Source organism: Scheffersomyces xylosifermentans (genome assembly GCF_036884685.1).
Source record: "Scheffersomyces xylosifermentans strain CBS 12540 chromosome Unknown RJT20scaffold_4, whole genome shotgun sequence".
Lineage (NCBI taxonomy): Eukaryota > Fungi > Ascomycota > Pichiomycetes > Serinales > Debaryomycetaceae > Scheffersomyces > Scheffersomyces xylosifermentans.
The window spans coordinates 1,320,674-1,345,165 of NW_027042942.1; the positions used below are offsets into that span (position 1 = coordinate 1,320,674).

At 41.0% G+C, this 24,492-nt stretch overlaps 8 protein-coding genes across 8 annotated transcripts; 2 read left to right on the forward strand and 6 right to left on the reverse strand. All coding sequences in view use genetic code 12, as the record gives it.

The window, feature by feature from the left end:
• Window positions 1-311: 311 nt before the first annotated feature.
• Window positions 312-2,153, forward strand: RJT20DRAFT_135194 (uncharacterized protein; the record flags this gene model as incomplete). The annotated part of the gene is made up of 1 exon (XM_064918380.1): window positions 312-2,153. The coding sequence occupies one exon, from the start codon at window positions 312-314 to the stop codon at window positions 2,151-2,153; it is 1,842 nt and encodes a 613-aa protein (XP_064774518.1).
• A 228-nt stretch (window positions 2,154-2,381) lies between these two features.
• On the reverse strand, window positions 2,382-3,317 carry CDC28 (cyclin-dependent serine/threonine-protein kinase; the record flags this gene model as incomplete). Its single annotated transcript, XM_064918381.1, has 1 exon — window positions 2,382-3,317. The coding sequence occupies one exon, from the start codon at window positions 3,315-3,317 to the stop codon at window positions 2,382-2,384; it is 936 nt and encodes a 311-aa protein (XP_064774519.1).
• Window positions 3,318-5,643: 2,326 nt separating this feature from the next.
• On the reverse strand, window positions 5,644-8,107 carry RJT20DRAFT_107493 (serine/threonine protein kinase; the record flags this gene model as incomplete). The annotated part of the gene is made up of 2 exons (XM_064915734.1): window positions 5,644-6,864; window positions 6,904-8,107. 2 exons carry the CDS (start codon window positions 8,105-8,107, stop codon window positions 5,942-5,944), a joined length of 2,127 nt encoding a protein of 708 aa, XP_064774520.1. The 3' UTR covers window positions 5,644-5,941.
• Window positions 8,108-8,281: 174 nt separating this feature from the next.
• Window positions 8,282-9,461, reverse strand: RJT20DRAFT_44709 (uncharacterized protein). The gene has a single exon (XM_064920180.1). The coding sequence runs from the start codon at window positions 9,055-9,057 to the stop codon at window positions 8,455-8,457; it is 603 nt and encodes a 200-aa protein (XP_064774521.1). The 5' UTR covers window positions 9,058-9,461; the 3' UTR covers window positions 8,282-8,454.
• A 2,448-nt stretch (window positions 9,462-11,909) lies between these two features.
• Window positions 11,910-12,683, forward strand: ADH4 (Adh4p; the record flags this gene model as incomplete). The annotated part of the gene is made up of 1 exon (XM_064918382.1): window positions 11,910-12,683. The coding sequence occupies one exon, from the start codon at window positions 11,910-11,912 to the stop codon at window positions 12,681-12,683; it is 774 nt and encodes a 257-aa protein (XP_064774522.1).
• Window positions 12,684-12,811: 128 nt separating this feature from the next.
• Window positions 12,812-14,078, reverse strand: RJT20DRAFT_128345 (uncharacterized protein). Its single transcript, XM_064917257.1, has one exon. The coding sequence runs from the start codon at window positions 13,664-13,666 to the stop codon at window positions 13,028-13,030; it is 639 nt and encodes a 212-aa protein (XP_064774523.1). The 5' UTR covers window positions 13,667-14,078; the 3' UTR covers window positions 12,812-13,027.
• On the reverse strand, window positions 13,889-15,282 carry RJT20DRAFT_44742 (uncharacterized protein). Its single transcript, XM_064920181.1, has one exon. It carries the CDS (start codon window positions 15,119-15,121, stop codon window positions 14,111-14,113), a length of 1,011 nt encoding a protein of 336 aa, XP_064774524.1. The 5' UTR covers window positions 15,122-15,282; the 3' UTR covers window positions 13,889-14,110.
• A 1,311-nt stretch (window positions 15,283-16,593) lies between these two features.
• On the reverse strand, window positions 16,594-18,876 carry SOK1 (Sok1p; the record flags this gene model as incomplete). The annotated part of the gene is made up of 2 exons (XM_064921599.1): window positions 16,594-18,489; window positions 18,604-18,876. The coding sequence occupies 2 exons, from the start codon at window positions 18,874-18,876 to the stop codon at window positions 16,594-16,596; spliced, it is 2,169 nt and encodes a 722-aa protein (XP_064774525.1).
• Window positions 18,877-24,492: the final 5,616 nt, after the last annotated feature.

The window sequence follows — 24,492 nt, forward strand, 5'->3', positions numbered from 1 at the left end:
TGTGTTTGTAGTTTTGATACATCGTTTGAAGTATATACTTCAAGGAAACCGTTGAAGAAGAAAACTAGATATCGTTCTCCATCTAATTAGCATATTACACACAAACAGTCGTTGAATAGAATAGCATAGCATATTGCATTGAGGCAAAGAATTGATCTTTTTTTATCCGCCGTCACACAGTTTAACATTTCACCCAGCAACGGCCGTCACTTTTCCATAATTTTTGCCCATTTCTAGAACAGCAGTTTCCAGCAACCCCTGTTCTTGACCCTTGAATGCTGAAGCAATCGGAACTCACAAATAGCAATGAAATGTCGATATACGACGCCGTGTGGGATGCGGTCACCGCCAAATCCGACGGAAAAGTCACAGTCAGGGGGTTCAAAAACCTCTTGGACGAACTAGAAGGGTTTATTGACCCACTCAACACCACTAGCCGACCAGAACATGTATTCAGCAACGACCCCTTGATTCTCGGGAAATTGGCCACTAATTCGGAAAAAATGGGTGGATCTAAGATCCTCGCAAAGGAAGAGGCTTTTAATATCTTGGAGCAGTTGTTAAGCGACATTCAGATAGTGAAAACAGAAGGAGACACACATCCCACATTCACCATCTTGACAGCAGATGAGGTAGAAAAACATATCGAAATCAATGAATTTGAGCCTAGCTCAAGAGGAAAAGACATACGACAGAAAACGAATTTTAGTTACGATTCCAACCAAATCGACCTCAATAAAAATTTGCCTGTATTGCAGATATCACCTAATAGCATAAGGTCCGAAGACGATGACTTGGATATAGATGATTACGACGAAACAGCATCGCTCATGGAAACCTCGCCTACTCACAAGAGGTATAGAAGCTCGCCATCTATCATGGATGTAGATGAAGAGATCATAAATGAAATTTTAATAAAGAACGGGCCCAACATCGACAGCGACCCATTGAGTGATTTAAAAGATGAACTAGATCCCTTGGACGACTCAAGCGATGACAACAGTGTCAAATATATTGAAGACGTTTTAACCTCGGATGAAGAAAATGATATCAAGGTACAGCTGTTCCACATTCGAAAGTCACTTGATGATTTACAGAAATTCCATAATAGCCTCGACTCTAAATTTGAATACTGCGCTAGTGAAATACGACAACTTAAGAAACAGAATAGTGAAGACTTTGAGAACTTGGTGACTTTGTCAGCAAGCAATGAACGCATAATTGAACGTATTGGTTCGATTAAGTCTGATTTGAAGGAAATCGAAGTACAACTACATCAGTATAAACGCAACTTGAAAGAAAGTGCTCCATCAACCCCGTCGACATCTGTACCATCTACCCCTCACAGAATTACCCCTGCTAGGATAACACCTTCTAAGATACCTGTAAAAACATCGGCTACCAGGCATTTATCGTTGCTTGGAACTCCCTCTCCTCGCTCAATTGACGTTACCAGAACCACGATGAATGAACACGACATTAGATTAATCGAAAAACTCAGACACAAGAGCTTTCCTCTCCTGGACAAGTCCGTTAGTGGCTCCTTGTATCGGGATATTACCAACCCAAATATCCAATTACACGGAGGATTTCGCGCTGTTCCAAGGACGTTATCTGATCAAAATAGACATCACCGGAGAAAGGTCTCCGTTAATGATAGAATTGCTTTGGAAGCTGGGGAGTCAAGCGTTAAGCATTTTTATTCTCTTGATAACTTGCTTTCACTGGGCTCCGTTAAATCTGCTACGGGAATTAATAGCCACCTAGAATCCCAGCCTAAACAACGACACCTGTTACCCACACTGAATGATAATGCCATTACCGTTTCAACTGTACATCTGTCAATAGAAAACGACCAGATGGAGCAGTCCCTTCGTGTCACTTCGCTTGATGAAAACGAAGAACACTTGACGACTAAGTCTAATTCTTCTTCGAAGGCACGCGATACTACAACTAATATCGAAACCGAAGTTGTCACAGCTACAACTACTACTAATGATTCACCTACAGATCTTCCAGGTGGATTTGCTAATAAAAATAATTCTAATTCTAGCACGAAGACAAAAGCATCCAACGAGCTGGCAAACTTAAGCTTGACCTTATTTATCTTAATTTTCAGTTTACTTCTTCTAATACTCTCATTTTTATATTAGGCATTCAAAATATACGATTATATATTATCAACCTAAAATACGAGTAAATGCAATCATTAATGAAAGAGCACTTATAGAAATGAAACAGAATGAATTAACAATTTAGTTTAAACCGCTAACGACTATGAGTTAGTACTGAACTAATATATGCCCATTGTTCATGGCGAACGGAGAGCCAAGTGTTTCTTTAATTAAGGAAAACAAGCTCTATTGCCACAGTCGGGTTAGTTATCCCATGTTGACGGATCTTGGGAAGCTGTCGTAGTTCTCACCGTCTTCTTCTTCCTGGAAGTATGGATGCACCAAAGCACGCTTGGCGCTGATTCTTCCACTTGGGTCATATACCAACATTTGTTCAAGCAAGTCAATTCCATCTGGGTCTAAACTTGGCACGAATTCAGCTAAGTTCTTCTTACTCCATTTGGGGAAAGTAGGTTTGAAGTCTGGCAAGTATGACACGTCTGGCCAGATCTCTTCAGTAGGGGTACCCAAGATTCTGAAGATTCTAAAGATCTCATCGATTTCAGAGTCACCTGGGAAAAGTGGCTTTCTGTTGCACATTTCGGCGAAAATGCACCCTACGGACCACATATCCACTCCTGTAGAATATTGTTTACCACCAAGCAAGATTTCTGGTGCTCTGTACCACAAGGTAACGACTTCATGGGTGTATGCTCTCAAAGGGACACCGAAAGCACGAGCAAGACCGAAATCGGCGAGCTTCAAGTTACCTTCCTTGTTGATCAACAAGTTCTGAGGCTTCAAATCTCGGTGCAAAACACGGTGACTGTGACAGTGTTTGATACCCTTGATCAACTGGCTCATGAAACGCTTGACCATATTGGCACCCAAGCCTACGCCTTGAGGGATGGATTCCATGTACTTTTTGAAATCCAAGTCCAAGAACTCGAATACAAGGTACAACTTGTGTGAGTCGGAGTGTATTATATCGTATAATCTAACGATGTTTTCGTCCCTCATTTCCTTAAGAAGAGAGATCTCTCTAATGGCCGTGGATGGGACACCCTCGTCCTCCGACTCCAATCTGATTTTCTTCAACGCCACAACTCTGTTGTTGTGTCTTGTGTCGAGGGCTTTGTAGACAACACCGTAGGTACCTTCACCGATTTTCTCTTGACGCTGGTAATCTGATAGTTCGACCATTGTGTGGTTGTTAATGTATGGTATGCAAAAGTGTGAAACCGAAAGGAGACTGAATATTGAAGCCTTCGGTAGGAGAGAGAACTATGAATTAGATAGTTAGATGTGATTCTAAAGAGAGATGGTTAGTAAGATGCTGGGCACAAGTTTTTGAGCTGTTTGGAAGTTGTTCTAGAAGGTGGTCACGTTCTTCAAGACTGTCACGTTGTTCCAAGCTTTTTGGTAGTTTGATAGGGAATGACTTCAATATGGTAAGTTGGGTAAGAACACGAAGTGATGGGAAGTCCGTGTTATAGATCGTAGGACGGGCGGAATACGAATCGTTGAAAATTAATAAAAGAACGTGTAGCAAAGTCTCCAAGCACACAGTAATGATACTTTGGATGTTAACTGAAGGTGATGATGATGATGATGATGATGATGATGATATTGATAGTATACTGGCTTTTCCTTTAACTGTCCAAAGATGTTAGATTATGACAAAGCCAATAATTAACAACAATAATTACAGTAGTCAAGGATCTGGACTAACAGCCAAACGCCTTAATAATAAAGCCGAATAATAATAATTATAATGACGAAGCTATCACAACAATAACGCCAATAACGGACAAATAACGGACAAATAACAATAATCACAAAATTATCACTCCGTCGTCAAAAATCTGTGTTTTGTTTCAAAACACGTCCATGAACAGCACGACGCAAACGGCGATGAACCACGATAATATATACGTACTGACACTGCGAAACGAGTGTGACCAGGGGTATGGGGGACTACACGTTCTGGGTAAAGTATAAGGTTCTGTTAGCGAAAGTAAAACGAACGAACGAACGAAGGAACAATCTAGAAAAACAACAAAACTACCAGAAGAACACGGATTAATTAACAAAACAATCACGAGTTTCTGGCTTCGGTTTTAATGCTTGTTGTGAATCGAGCTACCGTACAAAACCAAAACGGGACTCGCTGTAAAACTGGGAACTGAAAACGGTTGAATAAATACAGTCCAGGAGGAGGGGGTGGGGGAGAGGTATGAGGGAGGTGTGAGAGATGTGAGAGATGTGAGAGAGGTAAGAGAGAGGATAGGAGTGGCGAGGAGTGGTGAAGAGTGTGTGATGAAGAAATGGTAAAATATGGAGCTAACCATGAGTAGAGTATGGTTGTGGTGGTGGAAATGTATAGAAAGAGTGTGTTCTGTGTTATAGTGTTATGGAGGTAGGTGTTAGGGTGTTAAGGTGTTAGCATGGTAGAGTATATAATACGTATAGTAGTGGATATTAATAGACAAAGAAACGGGAAGTGGGAAGAAACGACAGTTTCCGAAGTGATGAATTACTGCAAAATTAAAGAGAGAGGGAGAGGGAATGGGAGAGTACAGTGAGCAATAGTACTAGTTTGTTAGAAGTAAATAGAAGTAGTAGATACCATGTACCACGAGAAGCCGTAACCCTAACGTATTCTACAGTAATAAGCATGATACTGTAATATAATAGTGTGCTGTTAATAACTAGAATAGCATAATATTCTATAATATACTATAATATACTATAATATACTATAATACTATAATACTATAATATAAAGAATGTAAAGAATGTAACGTCCTGGACTTAACAACAAAAATCATAAGAAACCTAATTAATAATACTACTAAGTACTAATAACCATATAATAATAACCATAATAATAATAATCATAATAATAATATTAAATTACCATCCTATAATATAGTAAGATAGTAGTACGACTGGCCTTTTTGCCAACTGTTTTTTTGTCTTTTGACATGACCTCCATTAAAAGGTTAATCTACCACTCCCAACAAAAAATCATAACATCTACCATATCAAACGCCACTGCTCTAATCCCATATTCCATATTCCATATCCCGTATCCCATATCCCGTATCCCATATCCCAGTTGAGGTCATGGCTATTACCAACGTCCTTTGCTAATTCCATCTTCTAACACCACCATCGTTGTGTTTGTTCCACCACTCGCCCAATTAGGAAATAGACACAGAAAGATGATTCCGTGCGGCGGCGGCGGCGGCTCACAACCCTTTAGAATTTTATCAAAAAAACAAAAGTCAAAAAATGAACGCGTCATGGTTGTATGGTAGCGCTGTGCTTCTCAGAAGCCCTGAAGAAGCCCTCTTTCGATTATATGTTATACATGCTACTTGCTGATTCTCTCTCTGCCTCTCTCTCTCCCTCTCTCTCTCCCTCTCTCTCTGTGGATGCATTGCTTCATAGGTGTGAATTTCAATCTTATTCAATGACTTGAAAACACATGGTGCTTACAAAACACTCTACAGATAAAAAATCTCCCTCTTGTCCTGAAATATACATTAAATAGATTGTACCGCTATTTACCCAGTGTCCAAGAAAAAAAAAAGAAAAAGAAAAGAAAACGTCTAAAGAATGGACAAGTCCCATTAGCTGCCCGCTGCTGTATTACTGGCTGGCTCACGTTGTTGGTGACTCTAATAAATTATAGTTATTAAATAAATCAACTGAACAAATTTGGTTGTAAGCAGAATGTCTATTGTCAAATGATTGAATGAGTTGACAACTTACAACTTAAAAAAGTTCAGTCTATGTCTCGTATTATGTAGTTTGCTACCCTAATGGCCTTCTCCGGCATCACAAACCTTGATCTCTCTACCCCATTCACTGCTCAAAATCTGCTTACCAGTAATTCTTCTTTCAGGCTTAGGATCCAAGATCGAGTAGATCACATTACGGCATCTGGCACGCTTCAAGCTCTCAATTGGTTCATACCCTGAAGCATCCTTTCTCTTGACCAAGTACTCCTCAAAGAATTCGTCCCTCGTAGGATCGGCCAACTTCCACAATTGACGTCCAGTTCTCATGGCCATGTATATCACACCACAAGCCCAGATATCTACACAACGAGGGTCAAATGACTGTTGCGTGAATTCCTCGGGGGCAATATATGGGGAAGAACCACATATTCCCTCACTCAACAGGATTTCGTTTTCCCATGCAACCTTGAAGCACTCTCCGTTACCAAAGTCGGTAATCTTAATGACACCATTTTGAGTTAACAACAAGTTTTCTGGCTTCAAATCACGATGACTAACTCCCATATCGTGCATGTAGTTGACACCTCTTATTATTTGCTTGAAGAAACAATCAGCTTCTGCGTACTCCAACTTTCCAGCTGCAATAATCAAAGTGTACAAGTCACCTCCAGAGCAGAACTCCATAACTTCACAATAGTCACCCTTGGCATCCTTTAACAAATCCAAAGTGTCAATGATGTTCATGTTCTTCAACGAGGATGAAATACAGAATTCCGAAGTTAATCTACGGTTGTACTTCTTGTCGGATTCTGAGGGTCTTCTCTTAAACTCCTTGACTGCGTACAATATCTCGCCATCGCCATCCTTAGCTATCTTCTTGTGTGAGATACGAACGACACCAAAGGAACCTCTTCCCACGACTTCCTGACAACGACCGTACTTCTCTACAAATGACCTGCAATCGCCGAGATTGTTTGTACCGCTGCTAGGCATGAATGGAACTGTCTGTCCGACTTCCCCTGTCCCTAATTCACCAGCACCTGTATGGTAAGGTGAAGTATTGTTCTTTACGTGGTTCACCAAACCAGCAAAAAGCGTTGGCGGCTTTTCATTGGCATTCTGCTGTGAAGAGGCATGTTGAGAAACAGTTCCTTGGAGGATATTCGGCACTTCACTTCGAGCTTCATCACGCAATTTCTTTGCTCCAAGCAAATCCTTTAACATGTTGGAAAGCTTTTCCTGTCTTTTTGCTGATCTTAAGTTATGCTCATGGTTACCATTTTCCAACATACGGAATCTTGGTTTTACGGCAGGTATCAAAGGCGATTGAGAGTTCAAATCGATGGACGAGGGATGCGAAGAAACGGTACCGTTAGCACGTTTCGTAGATGATGAACGAGATACTGCGCCAATCTTACTATTGGATGGACCTGAGATGGTGTTTGCATGTTTTCTGGGATGGGAATTAGCATGAGTTGAAGATGACCGGGAAACAGATGGAGAAGCACGCCTTCCTGAGAGTGACTGAATCTGTGGCTGTTGTGTTTGCGCAGAGGCATTCGTAGGTTCATTGGTAGATACTATATTATGTGATGACGAAGAAGGGTTCAAGTTGAGCTTGTGCAAGTTCTGGTCAAGAGCACTCTGTGGCTTTGGTTGAAGTATGCTAGGGTCGCCACTAAAATTAGGCATCGATGGAGTCACTGCTCCAAGAACTGGTAAGGAGTCCTTTTGAGATGATAACAGTAATGGTGAGGTGGTTGTAGATGAGATGTTCTGGTGGTTAACAGGAGTATGCGATCTTGATGAGGTAAGTTTTGGCGAGGAATTTGACGAGCTTGTTACTATGGTGTTAGGCGTGTTTGCTGCCGAGCCAATATTGGAGATGTTACTTCCGGTCGAAGATGAGTTCGTGGCCTGTTTCAAGCTGCTGTGGATGCTATTATTAATGTTGGTGCTGTTGTTATTGTTATTATTGGTTTCATTGGGCAAAGGAGAAACTATGTCGTTTTCCTGCTGGGATAGTATGACGTCGTCATCGTCGACGACGCCCTCGCTATTGTCATTAGTAATAGTCGACAAAGGCGAAAGCGACTTCACGGCGGCAGACTCGTTTGTTTCTGTGGTGGTAAGGTCTTTTTTGGTGATGGCGTGGTCTGCGTCCAACTGGCTCAAGTTGGTCGACAGCACCCCGAAAAATTTGCCTAGCTTGGTGATGGTCTTCTTGGACTTTGAGTCGCCCATTTCTCGAGTACTTTTCCCTTTGTTTTGGTGGTTTTGAACTGGTGGTTGCAAAGAAATTGGGTCTTTACAGCCAAAAAACGACAAGAACAAAAATCGGTTTTTCTCGCTTTGTGATTTTAGTGAGTGCGAATGTGCGATTTAAGAGGATTTTGCGAGGATTCTGAGTTTCTTGGGAGGAAGTTTGGGATTTCTGGGATGTTTTTCTGAGGGAAATCTTGAGAATTTCTGAGACTTGTGCGAGAAGTTCTCTGTAGGAAATGGGTGTAAAATTATGGAAAAAACTTAGCCAGAAAGTGAGGATTCGTATGACAAATGTCAAGAAAAATGAGTACCTCGAAAATGGGAGCTTAGCAGGGGGAGCTGAACAGGGGAGCAGCAGAGAACGCTGAGAAGCCAGTGAATGATGCAAAATCGGAATTGGCGAGTGAAGAGAAATTTGCAATTGAGGAATGACAAATTGGAGATGATGAGAAAGGAGTAATGACAATTGAGAAAATTGCACAGAGAGAGAGAGAAAGAGAGGGATTTTTCACCTGAGAAATGCGAATGACAAAAGGAGCAGTTAGATTTATATGATTTTTAGTAATGCGGAAAATTGAGGTGATTTTCGCGCTAAGCCTGGTTGTATGAGTACGGGGAGAATCGAGGTAATTACAGAGGGCATACCGCAAAAATGTGTTTGGAACAGCGTGTGGGGGGGTGTGCGAGATGTAGGAGATGAGCCGAATGCGAGCCGCGGGCAGGTAACGGCACTGAGTACGAAACGGCTTTGATTGCTTGGGCCGGCGGCGACGACGACGATGAGTGAGGTGGTGTGTTGGAGGCTCTGGGTGTCGCCACGATGGGCTCTGGCGGGCTCTGGTGTGACTTTGCTGTGAAAATAGATGTTTATGTTTTACTGACGACAGAGATAGTGCGGTGTGGATGGACACCCCGTAGGGAGGTGCCATCAGTGAGAAATGTCTCTGTTTGCATTTTTACCGCCCACAAAAGTTTGTTTTGTCTGGTGGTACACAGTATTATTATTGCTTTGCTTTAGGGTACGAGAAATGAAACTACTGTTTGAGGCCTTTTAGGCGGTCAGTGCGAGATTTAATGCTAAAAAGCAGTGTAGAATGCAGTCCCTTATGATTGTGGATTAGGGCGATTAGGGAGAGATTAACAATTATTGCAAAGCTTTTCATGTTATTCTATTATTATGTAACTTCAATTAATCAAGCGCCCCCAGAAAATCATGAATTAGACTACAATGAGATTGCCTCCTCAGTTGGCAATAATGGTATTATTGTTGGTTCAGATCAAAGAAGCTTGTGCTTCTTCACTTTGGGCTTGCTTGTGAAAAATCTCACATCAACGGCCCTGTCCTCTGCATCTTATTCCAGTATACACTTTAATAATACAAAAGTTTATGTTTAATGTTTAATGTTTAATGCTATACTACCCAGCATCTCTCACTCCCTTTGGTGGTTACTATGCAACATTTGCTGTGTAAAAAGAAAAAATTTTCAGAATGCTGACCTGTGTAGAGCGGGATAATACTAGTGACTATTGGATTAGATTAATATAATACACTACTACTACTACTACTACAATAACAAAGGCCCACTGGAGCCCAATTTCTATCATCACTGGGTGAAAATTTGAGGGGTGGTCACAGGACTTTACACCACTCAAGGAGCCCCGGTTAATTTCGAGTTTTTTTATGGATTAGATACGAAGATCGGGCGACGGTCGACGTCGTGATGTTAATAAAAGAACTAAACAATTTTGTAAGAAAACGAGGCCAAATAGTCACATATGATCAGACCAGTGGTGAACACTGGCTGCGTGCCCCCAGTTGTCCGCAGGATAATCCTCGCCTGATAGTTTACGGTAAGTTTTATGGATAGAATTCGGGGTAAAATTAGGTTTGGTGAAGGCAGAGAATTTGCTTCGGTGACGCCATATGCTATTAATAAGTGGCTTGCGTTGTTGTTGGATTTTTCCTCCAATGGCATTCCGGTGGTCATTATCTGGTGATAGCACTTATGAACCCAGGCCTCTCTCGTCTTTATGAGCCATGCTCTGAAGACTCTCAATCACGCTATAGTTTGTGGCCCGTTTCCCCTTTCTTGAATGTGATTTCCCAAGAAAAACCCGAAACGACAACGACATTAGAAAGTTATTCCATAGTGCAAGTTTTCGAGGTTTGTTGCTAAGTAGTATGGTGGTTCGTGTCTAGGAGCAGAGAAGGACCCTAAAATTCTTGGTAATTACTTAATTGGGAAATTACTTGCGCGCGCATGAAGCAGTAAATAAACGCATATTTATTTTGTTCTTGCCTTTTTATCTGTTGATAAATTATTTGTCTTGGAGTTCTAGTTTTCGTTAGACTTTATGTTTCTTGGCAGCAGAAGGTTAAAGTTGCTCGTGCTATATCAGATCATCCTGTGCTCACTATCAGCAGTGGCTTGAACCTCCGAATTTCATCCCTCCAAACTTATTATACTAATAATTGGAGACATTATAATAAACAAAAATGATTTGCTGGAACAAAAAATATCTGAAGAACAGTGGAAATTCGATTTTCGTTTAACAATGCCGACCAAATTTCGTCTCCACTAGGTTGTGGTTTCATGGCATTCAATGATGCTCTGATGTAGAAATTCAGAACCTCAAATTCTCACATATGCCATGGTCTCTGAATTACATGCGAAAGGACTCCCCCAACATTCCAAAAGCCCCTTGTTGTTGCATTCCTGTATTATAGAGCTATATGTTGGTTTCTTTGTTTAGTATGAGATATTATCCTCTATTTTGCAAGCTATTTCACGCCTGAACTTGCGAGAGTTCCAGAGGACACTAAAACATCGTATTTCACATCCGCATCTTTCTAAATTCACAAGTCTTGGTATTTCATGTCAGTAGCATGGATATGTAAAGAGTTTGTTGTCTCTTTTGTTGGAATTGACTTGAACCATGTGTCCCCAATCCCTGAGTATCCTCTTTAATCGATACCACAGCTGCAATTCAATTTACTATAGTGAATGGGAGTTTATGAGTCTTTTCAAATTTTAGAAATTGGTGTTGTGTTATGTCTCTATGACAGATAGCACATTTAAGATTTTTCCTCCAAAAGGTTTTGCAGCAATGAGATAGTCAGTAGTTATAAGCGAATTCTCTTTTCTAGAAACATTGAGTTGTTCCCTTGCACACTTTCTAAAGTTTCTCCACTGTTTTCTGAATTAAACTCGGTTAATTCAACCATATCTGACCTGTCAATTGTTCATGACAGCACTTGTTGTCACTGATAATATTACGATGTTTAATGTGTGAAAATGTGTTTTATTTCAACTCTGATATCATTTTCAATAAGCAGAAACAACACCAATTAACCGTGCTGCATTTGCAACCATGTTTTTGATTGGTATCCGTGATTTCCACCACTTTTTACTGTGGAAAACGTTAGGTGTCCACGGATTCAACCTTGTTTAAGGTGTGGTTCCTTGTTGAAACCACTGAATTTCCCGATTGGGATCAAAATCCGAAATTCTCATAGTGAAGATTTATTCGACCGAGCATTTTCCGTTTCACTTGTGCATGATTGGTACTGCATATTCGTGTGACGTCTACATAGTTAAGATGCGTAGAAGCTCTGTAGTGTTATGCTATACAGATTTGGGTTGAAAAGTATGGGGTATAAATATCAATGTCTTTGCTAGTAGATAGGTATTTATTGAAAAAGAGCAACTAACGACTAGCATTTTGGTAAGAAAGGCTAACAAAAATATTCTACTAATTCAATTGACTCAAAAACATCAACATGGCCGGAAAATTCGACAACTCTAAGGATATTAAAGGTAAAGTAGCTCTCATCACAGGAGGTACTACCAACTTGGGTGGAGCCACTGCTCATGACTTAGCTTCGCTTGGTGTTAACTTATTCTTGCACTATCGTACAAACCAAGCTGCTGCTGAGAAGACTCAGAAAGATTTGCAAGCTAAATACCCAGATATTAAGGTGGAAATTTACCAAGGTGCTTTAACAAAGGCTCTGGATTTGACTAAATTATTCGATGCTGCCAAAGCTGCTTTCCCTAAGGGTATCGACATTGCTATCAACAATATTGGTAAGGTTGTCAAGAAGCCACTCATTGAAGTTACTGAGGAAGAATTTGATGAATTGGACCTTGTTAACCACAAGGTTGCATTTTTCTTCTTGAAGGAAGCTGGATTAAAGATCAATGACAACGGAAGAATTGTTTCTCTCGTCACCTCATTGTTAGCTGCTTACACACCATTCTATTCTCCATACCAAGGTACCAAGGCTCCAGTTGAATTTTACACGAAGGCCTTGTCAAAGGAGTTAGGTGAGCGTGGTATCTCTGTTAACGCTGTTGCCCCTGGCCCAATGGACACCTCGTTTTTGCACGGTTCGGAGACCAAGGAAGCCGTTGGATATTTAGCTTCAGTGGGTCTCAATGGAAGATTAACTGAAGTTAGTGATATCGTTCCAATTATCAGATTGTTGGTAAGTGATGGTGCCTGGGTCACTGGACAAACTGTGTTTGCTTCAGGAGGTTTCACTGCTCGTTAGAGTATTGATGAATTGTTTGTTTTATTGAGTAAGTATCGTTATAATGAATGAATAAATCAGAAAAATATTAGGGTAAATGTGTAGTAAGTCAATATCTCTCCAACTATCAAGTCTTCATAGCTTGGCTATGAAGACATACAGACTTTAGATATTCATTAAACCCCTTGTTGCAAAAATACGCACATACAAGCATGCTGCACAGGTTGCATTTATTTCTGTCCCCATTTGGAGATTATTATCGGGGATTTAGTATTTATGGATCTATTGAGTCCCTAAGTGTTTTAGGACAAATAATACAATGCTCAAGGCTATATATTTTCGAGTTTCATACATCACGATATTAATTAGATTTCTATCTCTAAATCGTTAATATAACATTTGAGGGAAACAAGACATAACAAGAGTTTTAATTTCTTCTCAAATTCTTGTTGGGCCTGAGACGGAGTCACCTTCAACACTATTTTATTCACCAAATGATAAAGAAGTTGTTGGTTAGAAATATATAAACTGGGATGCAAATGATAATTTTGCTTTCTAGTATGGTATTGTAATATTAAGCGTATTTCGAATTTATCTTGACAGAAGAAAACATTAAGATCGCAATTGTAAGATTTCGTTTCAGGTTCTTTGTGAAACCATTCTAGCTTCGAATCTTTCTTATTTAATGTTGAAGTAGTAAATTCCAACTCGTTCAAGTAATTTATGAGATTACGAGCCAATTCTGCTAGCTTTGTGGATGGTTCAAATTTGTTTGGTGCTGGTCGTCTCTTGAGTACTGGCCACTGAATACTGCCTTTTTGTTGTGATTCTTCGTCAATAAACTGGACTGTACATGTTATTTTATTCCATTCCAGATTTGCACTCTTTGGGGGCTGCCCGTCTTGGAATCCTACAAATTGTTCTACTCTAATTCGCTTACGAGTTGCCAGTTGGCTCTTCAGATGGCCCTTTTGACCAGTCTTGCTAACTGTTAATGTATCCATTTTCTTTTTTTTTTTGTTTTGGAGAGCGTGCCTTACTTACAAGAACAGGTCTCATTGCAAAGATAGACTTGTAGATGACTATCCATATTTATATCTCCTCAGGGGTAAAGCAACTATTTAGACGATAGAGGTGAAATGAGCGTATGAGGTTTCAGGATTGTACAATGAATTGTTGCAAAATTGTTTGAGAGTGATTTGTGAAACAAATATGAAACAAATTATGAAACATGCTCAGCTATATATAAGTGTAATGATATGAAACATAGACCAACTTACCTCTTGTGTTGTATATCTTGTTATATATCTCTCGGTGTATCTGAGCTGTTTTGGTAGCTTAGATCAAGGGGCAGCAGTTAATATGAACGTGGCCAAGTATGACAGAAAGAATCTCTACAATATTTGTTCTCTTTATTACACCTTTTTATTAAAATTAATGTACAAATATTACTTATCTTCGTTATTTGATGTGTTTATAGTATTCATGTAATCTTCGCTTGGCTTGCTCTTTGAAAATACTGTATTTGCTTCGCTATCTCCACCTCCTCCATCTTCTTCGTCCTCTTCTCGTATTATATTCATATCGTCAGTTCCAGTGGGCAGTGTCTGTGCACCTACTCTTTGAATACTGTGATAAGGAGGTTGCAACCTCAGAGGAACCTTCTGTGGAATTCTCAGGAATTGCGGCAGCAGAAATGAATTGTAATTGTAGCCATCGTCATCTTCATACATAGGAGCCGATTCTTCTCTTTTATGAGCTCCAAGACGATTACGCAAATTTGCATTGGACTGGCCAAGTTTTGATCCCGTTGCTTTGACAGGTTCGTCGCCTCCTCCCACAATAACTGAATTAATCAAACCGCTCAAAAATGGCGTCGTTTGTACGGAAGTATCCTTACGTGGACTCGTTGTCTTCGTAGAAACAGGAGTCAATGTGAAGGAGATATTGCTCCGAGGTTTGAGAGGCTTATTGTTTCTAACCAGATAAACTCCACCAGGGCCATGGCCAACTCTTGTACCGTTCTTTCTCGCTCTTGTCATTATTGATGACTTCTTCTTGTTCTTGCCCCAAGTAAATAAGTACCGTATTATGACCAAATTGAAGCCCATAATTGCCCCGACTGCTACACCCAAGAAAGCACTAACCATTAAGTAATGGAAGGCATTCACTACGAAAAGCTGCAATTGGGCCATAAGCCAGGTAAAATCTTCATCTTCGCCGTGCTCGACACCGTTCAATTCCAAAAGGTACTTCAATGGGATCACTATTGGGATCCGGATGAAAAGATTGTATACCATGATGTCAACTAGGAGTTGGAGCGGTATCACGATTGCATGTTTCACCAATATAAATAAGAAATACAGTAAATTGTATATAGGTTTTACGAGACACCAATCGAAGATACTTGCTCCAATCTTGAAGAAGACCACAAACGGGTATGCTAGGTAAGCCAACATGTTGAGTATTGATAATAGTAGTGAGATCTGTTGTTAATTATCGGTAGATCCAATAATTGTACAGCAATGCTATAATACGAGTGCTATAATATACTAATACTATAATGTAATAATACTATACTGCAATAATAATATAGTGCAATGATACTATAATGCAATGATACTATAATGCAATGATACTATAATGCAATGATACTATAATGCAATGATACTATAATGCAATGATACTATAATGCAATGATTCTATACTTCAATAATGTTATAATGCTATTGAAATCACTTATGTTGCTATCCGTGCCATATATCTGGTTCTCCACTTTTAATGATTCATTCGGTTTCAGTCCAATTTCCACCAACTAAATCACTCAATAACTTAGTCGGTAACTCTCTTATCTACTCGTCAACTAAGAAGCTACCGAATCTTACTCTTGCTTCTTTAGCAATCTTAAAGAAGAAGAAGTTAAAGAAGAAGAGGGATAAACTTGTTTACTTCATTAGCCGCTTTGACTTGCTTTATTGTGGTATGTATGTGTGCACGTGACTTGTATAGTAGTTAAGATTTTATTTAGCAGCCTTTCATTTGGCTGTGAAAATGCTGTGTATGAAGTGGAAGGGACTATGTTAGGGTTAGAAGGGAACAAAAGAAGTTGGGAAGTGATGGTACGTAGTGATTCGGACTGTGTAGGAGTATTATTTGGGATTCTCTTTTATTGTTGGAAGTGCCATTTGTTTGGGTGTCTTTAGTGCTTGTTGAGAGTAGGGATTTAGCTTTATATAAGGAATGTTAGTAAGTGAGAATGTTAGAAAGAGAGAAATGGTGATAATTTATAACAAAGATCTTTGATATGATAATGGACTGGAATATATGTGACTGGTTTGATTCGGAAAGAAGGTGGTTTGTTCTACTTTTCTTTTCGTACGTTCATCCATGGTAGTATTAGCCGTGCTTTCATCTGCCTCGTTCTTGCTTATCTTAATGGTATACTGGGATAGTCCGTAGTACTAGTCATCCAGAGTTAGTCATGCTTCAAAACACAGTTTTGCCAGTGATTTCATTTAACGATAACCAAATTACGAATGTAACAACATTTACTTCCACACATTGCCACAATTCAACTCGAATATAACAATCTTTACAATCTCATTTAAATGTTTTATACATTTATTGCGTATATAGACCTCTCCGATTTCCCCGTAAGATAGATAAATGAAACTCAGTGTCGTCAAAACTTATTGAAATTGAACCTCTTAAACAAGCGCAAGAATACTCCGTTAACTCGACATGATGATTTATAATTAAATGTATATACCTGTATAAATGAACAGCCGTGTTAGTTGAAATAGATGTATGCTGAGTGTCTGGATGAAAAGAAAGACTGGTCTGTCGACCAATTGTTCGAGGTGTCACCTAGACAAAAATAGAAGAAAGAAGAAAGACCAGGTATAAAGAGAATAAAGAAGAAACGGCATGCTTAGGCGGATAATAGGGCTGCGTTAGTGGCAGCATTGCTATTATCGTCGTTGGTATTATTAGAAGATGACGAGGATGATGAGTTCATTGCATTGGCATTATTATTGTTATTGTTATTGTTGTTGGAGTCGTTGGAGTCGTTGTCATTGTTGTTATCCGAGTCATTGTAGTCCATGAGTTTCTTGGTCACAATGAATTTCTTCTTATCCTCTTGCAATTTATGATGCTGTGACTTTATGTGGTCGATGTAGTAGTTGCCAAAAACATTCCAGTGGAATTTCACCAACGTGGAGATTCTCGTAGCGATGTTCTTCAACTCGTTGTTAGCAGAAGCATCGGCAGCAGCAGTGCTGGAGGTCTCGTCCTTGGTGCTGACAGTAGCAGTGGCAGAGTCTTCCAAGTTTATGTTGGTCATGATCTCATTCAAGAGCTCTTTGAAAATCTTGATTTCCATTAAACCGTACACCTCCGAGTTTGGTTGAATGTGCTTGCTTAACCAGTTGTATGAGAATTCAATCAAATCTTGTGGCAAGTTTGAAGATGAATTCTGGTTTGGTGTCAAGTTCTTCACCAACTGCAAGGAGATGGATGAGATATTCTTGGTCCACTTAATGTTTCCGTTATCGTCGGTAACAATGGCCAAAATTTCCTGTTGAACTTTCAGAATGTTGGCAGCGGACAATAACGACATAGGACGCTTGGCGTTGATGACAAGTTGTTTGTATAAAACAATGCATAATTGTACACAGACTAACTGTCTCACATCGGCTCTAAGAAGTACTAAGCGGGTATGATCAAATGCAAGGGTAGAAGGGAACTCGGTTGCCATTTGACGGCAACTCAACAAGTCGATGATGGAAGAAATTATGATAGGCTTCAAGTTAGTCTCGTTGATTTGGTGGTCCTCGGAAGTTTCTGCTAACTCTTCAAACTGACTGGCCTTCTTGATGTACTTCTTGTAAAACCAGTTGAGAGAATCGTTGATGTTGATCTTCTGGTGGTTGATCAAAGTCTGGAAGTAATCACGTTCGAAGTCGACAGCAGTTTCGATAAGGACAGGTCTGAGAATTCTAATCTGGTGGTTGGCAACGTCCAATTTCATTGCCTCCAAGATCTGGAAAATCATTCTCAAACCTCCAACAAGGTATTCAACCGAGTTAAAATTGTATGCATCTACGAATTTCTGGTTCATTTCTATCACCCACTGGTCTCTCATAGGAGCACAGTGGCTCTTGAAAACATCTCCCAACCACTTGGACATTTCCACGAAGTCGAAAGAGCCGTGGTTTAACTGTTGAATAAGTAACTCGATGTCCATGATTTCATTGACTTGCTGACGATCTTTGGTTGGTAAAAGACTAAGGAGGATATCACGCAAGGTTGCGAATAAGATTGGTAATCTGTTGATCTTGATAGGTTGCTTCGTAGCAGCAAAGAACTGCGAGCATTCCTTTTGGATCTCCAACCAGTACTTATCGATGATAGACTTCTTACGCTTTCCACGCTCTCCGTCCAAGTTAGGTCTGAACTGGAGTTGTGGGTCAAACAAGATATCATGTCTTAATTGTGGGTTCTTTAAGATCTCATGCAAGTCGATTTCCTTGAGGCTTTGCAAGTTGATTGGAGGTAATGGCGGGATGTTGGAGGAGGATGACGAGTTGGAAGAAGATGCATTTTTACTGGAAGAGGTTCCGTTATTATTGTGATGATGGTGGTGGTGGAAGTGATGTGGTCTCTGAGAGTTGTAGTTAATGATCGGTAACGACCTGGATCTGAATCTTCTAATGAACTTCGGAGCCTTGGTCTTCATGGCACCACTGTTGGAAGAGTTGCTGTTGGAGGTTGGGATGGTTGATGATAAGGTATTGGAAACAGAGGCAGTGGCGGTGGCGATGTTCTGCACTGGCGACGACTTCTTTAAGAGAATCATGTCGTTTGCTGATGAGGTGGCGTATGGGGAGTCGATGGTGGGAGGTTGGGGGATGGTTGAAATGGATGGGTCTAATCTGACTCTTTTGGCGTGATCCGATAACGAACAACTGCCTGAGCCGGTGGACGACGAGTTTCGCTTGGTGGACGAGCTTGCCGGTTCTGTCTGGTGACTGGAGGAGGAGCTGGAAGCTACGACACCGGCAGCACCAGCGGAGGACGATGTGGCGGCGGAGGACGCCGTGGCGGCAGACGAGGCCAGTTGTTGCTGGGGGTCGAAGCACACCTGTCTGAACTGTTCCTCCTGGAAGATCTGTTCCTGGTTATCTGGGTTGTTCAACTGGGAGTTCATCATGGGAAGAAAGCCTTTAGTTGTGAGTAGGAGTGAGTAGGCGAAGCTGGGGGCTGGACGGCGATGATAATGAAGGTTTTTGGTGTGATATGAGGGATTATGTGCCGATACAAAGATGACGAGTAACAAGGGCCGAACAAAAGGGAGATATGACTGGAAATGGGACCCGTGCGTAGAAAAGATGGGTGGATATGAATGCGATGAATGGGGAGTTATTCCTGGAGTGTGTTGGCAGTTTGATGCTGGAAGAACGATGAAGCACAAACAATCAACAAACAAACGGGTGTTGTTGCAACAGGAAAAGAAAGTGGTATAGAACTGATTACAAAACGATGCTCACGGAAAAAACGTAAAACGTCTGCTGCTGCTGCTAGGCTAGTCACTAAATATAACGAACAAGGGAACAAAAGAAGAAATTCTGGAGCTAGTGAGAGGAAGCTATTGTTAGCGATATTTTGGGGCCAGTGGACTGTGCACGGTAATCAAGAGGGCAGGCAGGCAGGAAGGCAGGCAGGTAGGCAAAGCAGGTAGTAAGCAGAGAATGAAAAAAATTTCGGTGGGATGGATTAGGAGGAGGAGTTTCTTTTAAGGGATGATATGGAATAAAAAAAGAAAAAGAAATACCCGCTCAGGTGAGTGAGTGAGTGAGTGAGTGATATGAGTGGGAGAGTGCAGTGGGTGCAGTGAGAAGACTCAAGAAAGAAATCAAAGAAACGAAGGATGAGACAGGAAAAAAACTGAGTAATGACAGCGGAAATGAGGAAATGGGGGAGAAAAGTGAGACTTTTGGTGAGTGAGTTCGAGAAATAGCTAATGGGAACCAGAGGAAATAATGGCAGGAATGGGAAAAAAAATGCAAATAATACATAGTACAGGTGAGACAGTCAGTGTTGTTTCAATAATATTAAATTTATTATTATTGAATAATATTATTATTCTTGATATTTTTATTATTTAACAATTTTAATGGTAGGCAAAATTTTAAATGGGAACACTAATCAACTAATCATATGTCGAGAGCCCAAGCAATATTGGAAATAATGGGCAATATGGAGGATCCCAATACCGAGCTGCAACAGAAACGAGAATTTGAGCATTGACAATATGTCCAAGAAAAGGCAATTTAAAAAAAGTTGTGATGTGGTTTTCTCAGCGAAGCCGAAAAAAAGAAAAAAGAAATGAGGCAGATGAAATTAGTCAAAGCGGACAATTTTGTGTTTTGGAGGCAGTTGCGGTGTAATTGGGTAAATTGCTGGACTAAAAATACCTAATGTGAAATGATCGGGACGCTACCGGCGTCCGCCGCTGAGTCAGGCTTGGGGTCTGTGGTGGTTGACGTTTCCAGATGCGAGTCCAAATTATGGGGAGAATGGCACGTCATTAGGGTTGTATTATTGTGTTTACTGCGTATAGAAACGTCGTTTTTTTATGGCTCTATCTACGAACTGTTCCATGCTCAATCTATTATCGAGTCGTATGGATACAGCTACGGCTCTGGAGGCCCATTTAGTGTGTACGGAGTCTAATTCAGATTGTACTCATCTAATCAGTCATTCGCTGCACTCCGGATACGTAGCAGATTCTGCAGCATCCCAAGCTTTTGAACGTCGGCCATCCACTTGGGGCCACTACTGATTGCTTTGTCACCATCGGCCCAGACCTTTGCCATGATGTTTGCTGCCAACCTTAGCATTCGTCATGACCAGACACGAGATTACTTGTGTCAGATTATTTTTTTGCCAATCGCTCCGACATTTCGCATGCCACTCTTAGGCGATATGGTTAAAGTCGCGGATATTATTCTAGTTTGAAGTGATTTTAGCCCGAAGTAGAAGCCATGAATTTCTTTTCCGCCTCTGTCACGTGACCCTTATGGTTGCGATATACGAGTTGCTGTGTGCATATAACCATTCAGATCATGTGATGAGTTCTTTGGACTGGAGGGCATGTACGCTGGCGTAGGCGACTTCCGCATGCTGTGTCTTTGCCATGGAAAAGTGACTAACTGGAACTTGTGAAGTTGGGGGGCCAGTTTTAGAGGCATGACACTAGGGTAATGGTGCCAACGTTGTTTTAGCAGCAAAGATCTGCTGCAGCACAGCTCATTCTAATGCACGTGACGTCCCCGAATCCGTCGTTTGAACTTTCCGTTAGCTAGTTTAACAAATTCCATCTTGAGTTTCGTTTCTTAGTAAGAAACAGCCTTGGACATGGATTCCAAGTTTGTAGTTGCAACCTTACTACCACTTGAGGTGGGGGACCTACTCTCGGCAATCAATAGTGGGGTTTGTTTGTTGCGACGGTGACTTCATGTGCCTCGTAGCCTGTGAATGGTGCGTAACTACCTCGTATGCAGTGTACCGAACAATTGTCGGGTCGTAGTTCCACGACAATAGCAGCAAGTTTCGTCTATATTCGGTTATGATCACGTGACGTGACCCCCCATCATGCCGCACCAGCTTATCGCTTGACGCACATTTTTTTGCCGTAGCGATAGTAAATTACAATAAAGACATTATCTACGATGAGAGCGGATGTATGACGCGTATAGACGGAATGAGCTTCCGCTACGATGGCTAATTGTGGTATTTTTAGACTAATGCTATCCTAAAGTAGTTAACTATCTAAACATATACAGTTTTCTGGAATTCAGGATGGCTTACGGTATCTTATATGTGTGTTTTTGCAGTCTTTACGCCCTACGAGCCCCCAAAAAGATGACTATTATGCGTGGATTAGATCTTGGGCTGTTGGTTGCAAGTCTGAGTGCTGGATTGTTTTGACTACCCCACCAAAATACAGTCACGACCGTTTGGCCGTTTGAGCCCATTCCTCACTAAGAGGGTGGCATATGTACCCTGCCGTAGTTTAGTACCGACGCTCGTGTGTTTCACTATAGCCAACAAGAGGAAAATGGTTACGGTTACGGTTATGGTTACGGTTACGGTTATGGTTATTGTTACGAGGTTCCCCTCTTAAATTTAGACCTATTGTCTCCTCGGGAGAGATCTTTCTTTTGTTTGTATACTAGGAATGCACATGAATACTCACAAGCCCTCTTCTCATGACTCTTTCTCTCTACCCTTTTCCTTTGCCTCTCTTGTGATGCCCTTTTTTCGAGGCTTCGCATAAATTGCCTTCCTGTATGCGTGCCGAAAAAAAATTCTATGAAAAGGATCTTACAGCGATGCGGCAGCAAGAACAGATTCATTTTGACGAAGGGTGCTAATGAGATCGAGGGTTATGAAGGCAGCAAAGCGGGCTATTTGGCAAGCGTATACACCGCGAAATGCCCTGGGCGGCAAAATTATCTGAGGATAGCCGGTTTTGCAGATTCGAACTGGAACAAGCATGCGCGCATAGTGCCTTCCATAGAAGGGAATGTGGTACGAGTTGGAGCCCTACGAGAGGGTATTGTGATGTGGGGGAGGGGCTGGGTAGTTGCTGTCTGTCCTGTCATAGTTGGACTAAAAACCAAGTAGAATTTTAGAATAATTTGGAGCTTGAAGGAGGGATTTGGGTCTAGAGTGTTGTTACATTTTTTTGCATCTGTGAAATCAAGCAATCCAAGGTACAACACGACACAAGACTAGACAAGTCAAGTCAAGTCAATTCAGAGAAACGAGAGGGGTATGCCTAAGCAACCCTGAAACGTTTAAAAAAAAATTCGCTAGGGCTGCTTCAATAGCCAGATTAGGCAGTTGTGGGCAAGTCCTTGTGAATTTTTGGACTACATGATTTTGTTCATTTTCGGATTTACAAATTTCTCCATTGCATATGTCGCTGTTGTCGAAAGGAAGAGTTTTCGTCACCGAAGGTTTCCCCTTCTAGTAGAGAATGTTTATTCCAAGTTTGGATTGCAGGACCATTCCATGTTGGAGTTTTCGGGCTGGATCGTCGCCTCGGATTACTCTAGAAGCATGGGAGGTTATAGTGAGATGAATTCTGGACGACTCGTATATTCTGCCAGGGCTCTTTCTTGGATTTATTTTTATTGCAAAGGATTATTATTCGGGGTGATGAAGGTTTTTGGCAGCGGTACATACATCCACTTGCCAGGTACATGGATAAGCAAGATGGTTTCACAGATAGACACATAGATAGACTTTAGCCGTCATACAGACATCTGGATGACAATACATATCTTATCTATGCAAAAATACATATAACTTACATATACAAAGCCTACACAGAGCCCCCGATACATATATCCATGCATTCATACATGGACGCCATTTCACTGTACATAAGATTTACAATCATGGATCGTAGCCTCCCTAAGACATGTATGTAAGATGTAAGATATATGTATTGCGTTAGAGGCTTCATGTATATATATGTAATGTGATTCCTCGAGTTGTCGAAGACGGATGATCACGATCTCTGTTGTTTTTCTACTAATTCTAGCTCATCTGAGGTTAAAAAACGCTGCAACATAGGGGACAATTGGGGTGTTACCGAAACCTAGGTAAAAAATTCGAGTTTATTCTTATTTCACATATTTACTAATATATTTATTTAATATTAATCTTACATCAATTATTAATATTAATTATTAGTATTATTGTTAAAGCCTCCTACGTCCCGATACTCTCTTCGCAAGCTTCTCTCTCGCGGCTTCTTCTTCCTTCATTGTGGCATCTCTTTGCACAAACTTAGGGAATTTTTTTTTCCCCCACTACCGACAGAACGGAACTTCTCCCTGGACGCTTATCGCTGCTCGCTGCGCGCTGCTGCACTGCAAGTTTTTCTGTCTACTACGGACGGATTCTTACTACTACTACTAGGAACACTCTGCTAGCTCACCGTAGCTCGCTTGTTCACTAGCACAGAAGTACACCATTACACCAGTACACCAGCACATCTGGCTCACTAGCACCCACCAGGCTTACCATCTCATCACACGGGGACAATACACAACTACAACACTCCATTTAGTCTTTTCTATTCTTCATTATTCAATATTTCCCACTACCGGTTTTTTTCTCGGACACTTCCCACCTGTCAAAAACCTACCACCGACACTCTCATAAATTTTCTTTTCCCCCCACCACACACTTCCACCACCACACGCTGCCATTAACTCGGTTCACATCGTTCTCATCGTTCTCATCGGCATTCTCATCGTTCGCAGCGTTTTTCATCGTTCTCGGCGTTCTCAGCGTTCTCATTGTTTTTCATCATCGTTCTCAGCATTTTCATCGTTTCTCGCTGTTCTCGCTGCTCTCCCTCGCTAGCACTCCACGACAACCCACCACCACCACTCGCTGGAATCTTTCAAACCAACAAGAATCTGCCACTAACTTTTCACTAATCTATACCATCTTCATCTTCTACAACAGTACGAAAACACCACTTCCATCTGTGTTTCGTTTCTCCCGTGGGTGTGAATATCGTATCTAGTGACGTTCCAACCCCAGAACTACCATCTCTTGGTCATATTTCCGCTGCCACTGCTGTTACTGTGAACGTTACCGAGTACTCTTCACTGTTTTTTCGTTGCCGAGGGATTTTAAAGCCGCTTGGTACCACACCCATTCAGTGAAGACTTCGAATTAGCCCAAGTGTTTTCAAAGCGGATCCGTTGTAAAGCTTCCGATAGTGACTCCAAGCCACCGC